The 6000-nt window shown below is 31.8% G+C and overlaps 1 protein-coding gene across 1 annotated transcript in view; it reads right to left on the reverse strand.

Annotated features, from left to right (window-relative positions):
* The window catches only part of LOC129960702 (homeobox protein Nkx-6.1-like), a 51857-nt gene extending 47336 nt beyond the window's left edge, over positions 1-4521 (reverse strand). The window contains exon 1 of the mRNA XM_056074268.1: positions 3842-4521. Coding sequence (XP_055930243.1) covers positions 3842-4298 — 457 coding nt within the window. The 5' untranslated portion in view covers positions 4299-4521. The remainder of the gene's footprint in view (positions 1-3841) is intronic.
* Positions 4522-6000: the final 1479 nt, after the last annotated feature.

The raw sequence follows: 6000 nt of genomic DNA on the forward strand, positions 1-6000 counted from the left end.
CCTACAACTGAGTTAGAGTCATGGAATGATGCTGTTAGAAGATTTGACTTTTTAATGAACTTCTTTTGAAATTTTTATGTCTATAGAATTAATTAATACCAGATACTATGTATACGTAATTAGATTTGAAGGCGAAGTCTAAATGTCATAAATATTTGCAAGCCAGGTTTTCAAATTTTCCAAAACTTCAATATGAGATTATTTTTCCTCTCACCAGTGTGAGCATGAGGTAAAAAGGCGATAACATGATCTCCTGGAAAAGGTGTTAAAACGGACGTCAAATAACAAAAATGAAATCTTCACTTTTCTGATACTATACAGTTTGGAAAAGATTGACCAGTGCTAGTAGAACAAATTTGGAATAGGCAACTTTCTTCAAGGTTGCGATACGAAAAATTTCCGTTTGAGCCGCTTTGCTTCATTGTTATCCATACTATTGTAGTTGTCACCAAGTTTTTATTAAGAACATTTTTGTATTCTGTGAAAAATGTATATTTCTGCAAGTGAAACTCGCATTTATTTCTTGGCTTTTGATACATATGTAGATTGATAACTCATTTTAGTCTAGAATCACCCCAGATTTCAGTTCCAGTGTCGATATATATACTCTCTCTGCTAAGTCTAGTAAACACTAAGTATGAAATGCTAGCACAGTGACAAGCAACTATGGAATGTAATTCCGTCACCCTAGAACAAACATCTGAAAAATAAACAAGAAAAAACAATTTCAAAAAGAATAGGACGAGAACTTGTACAAGGTTAAGATGGATCTGAAGCATGCTTGGAACAAAAATCCCTGAATCCGCCGAAGCAGATTATAACGGGAAACTTCTTTGACAACAACAGAGGAGAACAGTAGGTTTATTATGTCAGAAAAGGGTGTGTATTGGTTATTCTAATGGAAGTCAGAATGCAATTTTTGTTAAAATTAGTCCACAGTCGTTTGTCTATATTCTATGGATTAGCAATTAGATATATTTTTTCATCTTCAATTAAGCGTATTACATAATAATTCAATGTTCTTCTACTTATAAAGCACCACATATATATATATATATATATATTTCATTTTTTTGTCCATTTTTTAATGATTTTTTAGTATTACGTATTTGTCTCATTTATATATTTAAGAACGTTCTAAATATTGTTGACGTTTCCTAAATTATATAAGAAGTGGGTTTCTTTTATATTTAGTAAAAATTTCATTTTAAATTCAGTCATCAAAAAAATTCAGTCATAAAATTTTTCAAAAATAGCATTTTTAGTCTTGATTTTTTTTTTATCAAATGTAAATAATATCCAATATTTGCCTTCTTTTGAATTTCACATGTTCGATAAAGGGACAAACATTGTCGCTATATATTACATGGTTAAACAAGCTGTCAAAATTTTTGAATCAATTGCCAAAGGTCTTTTTTATGAATGATACATGGAAAGATTTCATTAGTCCTTGAATATCTGCTTCTGGATAGCTAGGTGCACGTACATGAAGAATAATATTAAATTCCAATAAGTTTTTCAAAAAAAAAAATCGAATTTAAAGGCTAAATCACACAAGATTCTGATATTTTCAGCTCTATAGTTCGAATCAAATGCTCTGTCTTAGTTATAACTGTCTTAGTTAGTTTGGATTTCGAACTTCCTTTGTTATTTGTTTGGAAAAAATGTCCTGTAAAATGAATAGAAAGTTTTTGGCTGTTCAATTCTTCTATTCATTGATTCATTCTATTGAACGATGAAGTCTTTCAAAATCTACAAATACCAGCACACACACACATTAAAAAAAAATACAAATCTTTCTTTGATAATGAGTATTTGAGCTCAAGATGCATTTCTTTTAGAATGCATAAATAAATTTCCCTGCAACTTCTTTTTCAATGGGGACTGAAATTGTGCTTAAGAAATACATTAGCTGCTGCTTAATAGGATCAGTACGGACTTTGACATCAGTAGCCGAAAGTCAACCATATTTTCATCACATCAAGAGGAAAAAAAAAATTCCCTCTGGACTGTCTATAATTACTTCAAAAATAACAATTTTAAGAATTCACTGATTATTACTTATTGGCTATTATTTCTTGACAATTCATTTATATATTGTTCACACATGTATCCGTTTATAAAATTCATGGAACAATGCACTGGGTTCTAAATATCATTTCAAACGCCCGTTGGAAATATTTTTCCTTCAAAACATTCGCTCCCGTCGAAATCATCATCACCCTTTATTCCTTGGTCCTGATTACAAAAATAAAGAAAGTCACAATTTTTGAAAATTTTACAGTGAAGAGACAAATTTTCAACTGCGCCGTAGCTTTGCATTGGTTTATTTTGGATAGACCTTCGCAACTTTTAAGAATTTTAATTTTGTCTTTAACATTCAAATCGGTTCTTTTAAATCCATTTTATTTTAATAATTCAATCGCACTTAATAGTGGTTGACAGCTGTTCAGCAAATTTCAAGCCACATTTGGCAGCGTAGCTGCTCCTTTAAACCAATCGAGAGATCTCTAGTCCAAACAAAAGATTGTGAGCCCCCTTCCCGAGGAAAAGAAAGATTCTCAAATGTTTCCTTACAAAATGAGCAAGAAATTCGTCAATCGTTAACGCTGATTGGAAATGTATCAATGTCTATTTCAACCATGTTGACATTAATGTTGTAGTGATAACACTAAACGAACATTTTTGTTTACATTTGAAAACGTCGGTTCCAAACCAGAGGATTTTGGTAATACAAAGTGAATGGTAACATTAATCACGGTTATATAATCAAATAATATAATAAAAGGAATCTGAAGAAAAAAATATACATGTTGAGCATGAATTAAGTGATTCAATCACATGAATATTATTTCATATTCAAAAAATGTTTGAATTTCTTAATTTCAGTTTATTTATGTCATAAGTCCTCGAGCAAATATTTTCCTTTCGCTGTGATATGTTTTTTTAATTACTGCAATCATATTTACTATTACAAAATTATTTCCCTTAAGTTTTCGAGTAAACAACTTTATAAAAATTGAAACACCAATTCCTTGATTCTCCAATCAGCTCTTCCAATAAAATCTCATCAAACAGGGTTAATTCCGAAATAAATAGCGGTTTTCTTTTGAGACAAAAATTCTCAAAATAGTTGTAAATAATCAATTTTCATGGTCATTTATAATCATTATCGTTTTACGTTATATGTTAGCGTCGAAATATACAACTTAATAAATTGATAATTTTGGAGGGTATTCAAAGAAAGCCTTTTTAACGTCCTATGCAGATAGATGTCTTTCTCTTAGTATATTATACTAAAATTTTTTAGATGAACAATATTCAGTGCTTAAACTTATCTTTTTCTTAAACTTACTCGATAGATGAGCCTTCCCATCTTAAAGTTACAATATATATGAGGTTTTAAAACATTAATTGTACTTCTCATCATTATTAAGTGTACTTCTTATTTTGGAGAATCTCAATTAGGAATAAATTTTCTTTTAATACGCAATCCTAATAATCCTGGCAATTCAAATGCGCTGTGCAAAGCCTATAGAATAAATAAGTTAAATAGGTTCGGGATTCAGTTTAATATGAAAGTAGAGCATTATCGTATAGAATTGAATCATGAAAAATATTGTTGTGTGGAAAAATGAGCTTCCACTTTAAGCTATATTAAATCCCCACAGTAGATAACACAGTTTTTGTAATACAGAAAATTATTGTTGTAAGAACATCAGATTGTCATTACTACCAACTTTAACCTATAAATATATGTCAAAAATCATTTTTTTTGTACATGGAGGATTTTTTTAATTCCAAGAAATGATTTTGAATAATTTCATATATAATATCTTACCTTGAGGAGACGTTAAGCGATCTCTCCATAATGGATTGATAGCAGGCCAATACACATGAGACGATCTCCCTGAAATATCTCCAAGTCCCAGTTTATGCAAAGTGGGATTAGTTGGAGAAAAATACATTCCTGACCCTACGCTCAGACTAAACCTAGGCAGAGCTGCACCCAGAGTAGGAGGAGAGGTCATTGTAGGTCGACTCAGAATGTCATTGATTCCATGGGGAGTTGCTGAAGATGCTGGAATAACTATTGAAGATTTGACAGGAGATGGTTGAACTGAAGTTCCTCCGTAAGGTCCAAGGGCTTTGATTTCGGCCATAGAATGCAAGGCTGCCAGTGGAGGACTGGCACCTAACAAAAAGTTCTGCCTGGAAACTGCTTCCATGTTAAGATTTAACATGGAAAGCATGGAACTGGCACTGGTAGATGTAGCAGGAGGATTAAATTCTAGCATGTTTTATTTATATATTAATTCTCATAACTGCTCTGGAAGCAAGAAAAAATTAATTGATAATTAGTGATAATTTTTAGGTCAGTTCGTGTTATCGTATCAAGCAGAATAGAGAGAAGTGCGATTAAGTATACTTCATTTCAAGCGTAAAAATTTCGCTGTGCTCGCTTTCTTGTAACATTCATTCAGCATTTCCAATAAATATCCATTGATTGGAAGCAGGTCATCTTATTCAATTGCGAATTTTTTAATGATCGTACTTAGCTCTTCTGTACAGTTATGAGTATTCAAATATATACCAGTGCTTAAACTATAAAACGGGTTATTCTTATTTGAAATACAATTAACATATAACTAAAATACATTCGTGAGGTTGTTCATATTTGACTTTATAAACAGAAGGTTCAAAGTCAACAAAATTAATAATTAACAAATAAGGAACAGATGCTTCAATGCCGGAATTTTATAGCAGGAAAAATATTAATTAAGGATTTTTTTATTGAAATTCTTTTGTTGAATTAATTATACATGACTTACATTTCCTAAAGGGTTCTCTGTGTTTTTAATTTTCCATTATTTCTCCGATTTAACTTAAAACCTGCCGAATGAAGTGATTGCAATTGTCTATTAAGATAGACTAAATGATAGGAAAATGAAGCTCTGCGGAGTTAAAACGATTATAATCTAATTTCATTTAAATGAGCCATACCTCTCCTGACTTGGCGTCTATCGTTATAAAACATCTATCAATTGTTGGGAACTGAAATTCAGCAACTGTATCTTTCAGAGCAGTATAGTTCAAATCATCAGCTTCACGAAAGTGTCACAGGTTCACCTTTAACGGAAGCGTGCGCTATTCTGAATTGAGGTATGGAGTGAAATCACACTCCTCTAAGAATACATCTTCTGGAAGCCTCACTTCCGAAGCTACGGAGACAGAATCATTTGAAGACCGCGGGATAAGCTTCTCAAGGGAAATGGGTGTGACGGGCTGGGTAGGCGGGGTATAAGTTACTTTCTCTCATAGGTTAGCTATTGAGAGGCGGGGCTGAGTTTCCAACATTTGTCTGTGCCGTGGGCAGACAACTCTGCTGTCGATATTGGAGGTGATGGGTTGAAACTCAGAACTGCTAGAAACAACGCAAGACAGGAAGTCGCAGGTGAGTGACTAGACTGTTACGTTTTGCGCTTGGGGAAGGGCATTGCGTCAGGAATTAAATAGTGGCTTACGGGTGAAGGAGGATTGTATGAGTTCTTTTACATTCATAATCTTTCAGTGCAGAAAAGTTAGTTACGATTTTAATCACTTGAAAATGTTTTCCAAAACAAAGTGGGGGTTTAGAATTGTTTCTTATTACTTGAAAATATGAAATAAATTGTAAATCAGATAGAGGAGGATTTGTTGTGATAAGAATAAAAAATAACTGTTGATATCCATGATTCTATGAATTTTGACATAAGCGTTATACGGCAAAAAGAGAATTTTGAATTGTATAAGCTGTTGATATCTCCGAAACTGTTAATTCTAGATCTGGTAGAATTTAAAGAAAATATTTTTTGACATCTATAGAAAAATATTTCTATATCTATAGAAAATTTATTTTTATTTTATTATTATGTATGTTTTAATTACAGGTTCGTCAATATTTAAAGAATGATTTGAGATATAATAAAATTAAGTAAAATGAAAATTTGTCTCGAATAA

Source organism: Argiope bruennichi, chromosome X2, assembly GCF_947563725.1.
Source record: "Argiope bruennichi chromosome X2, qqArgBrue1.1, whole genome shotgun sequence".
In the NCBI taxonomy this organism is placed as follows: Eukaryota; Metazoa; Arthropoda; class Arachnida; order Araneae; family Araneidae; genus Argiope; species Argiope bruennichi.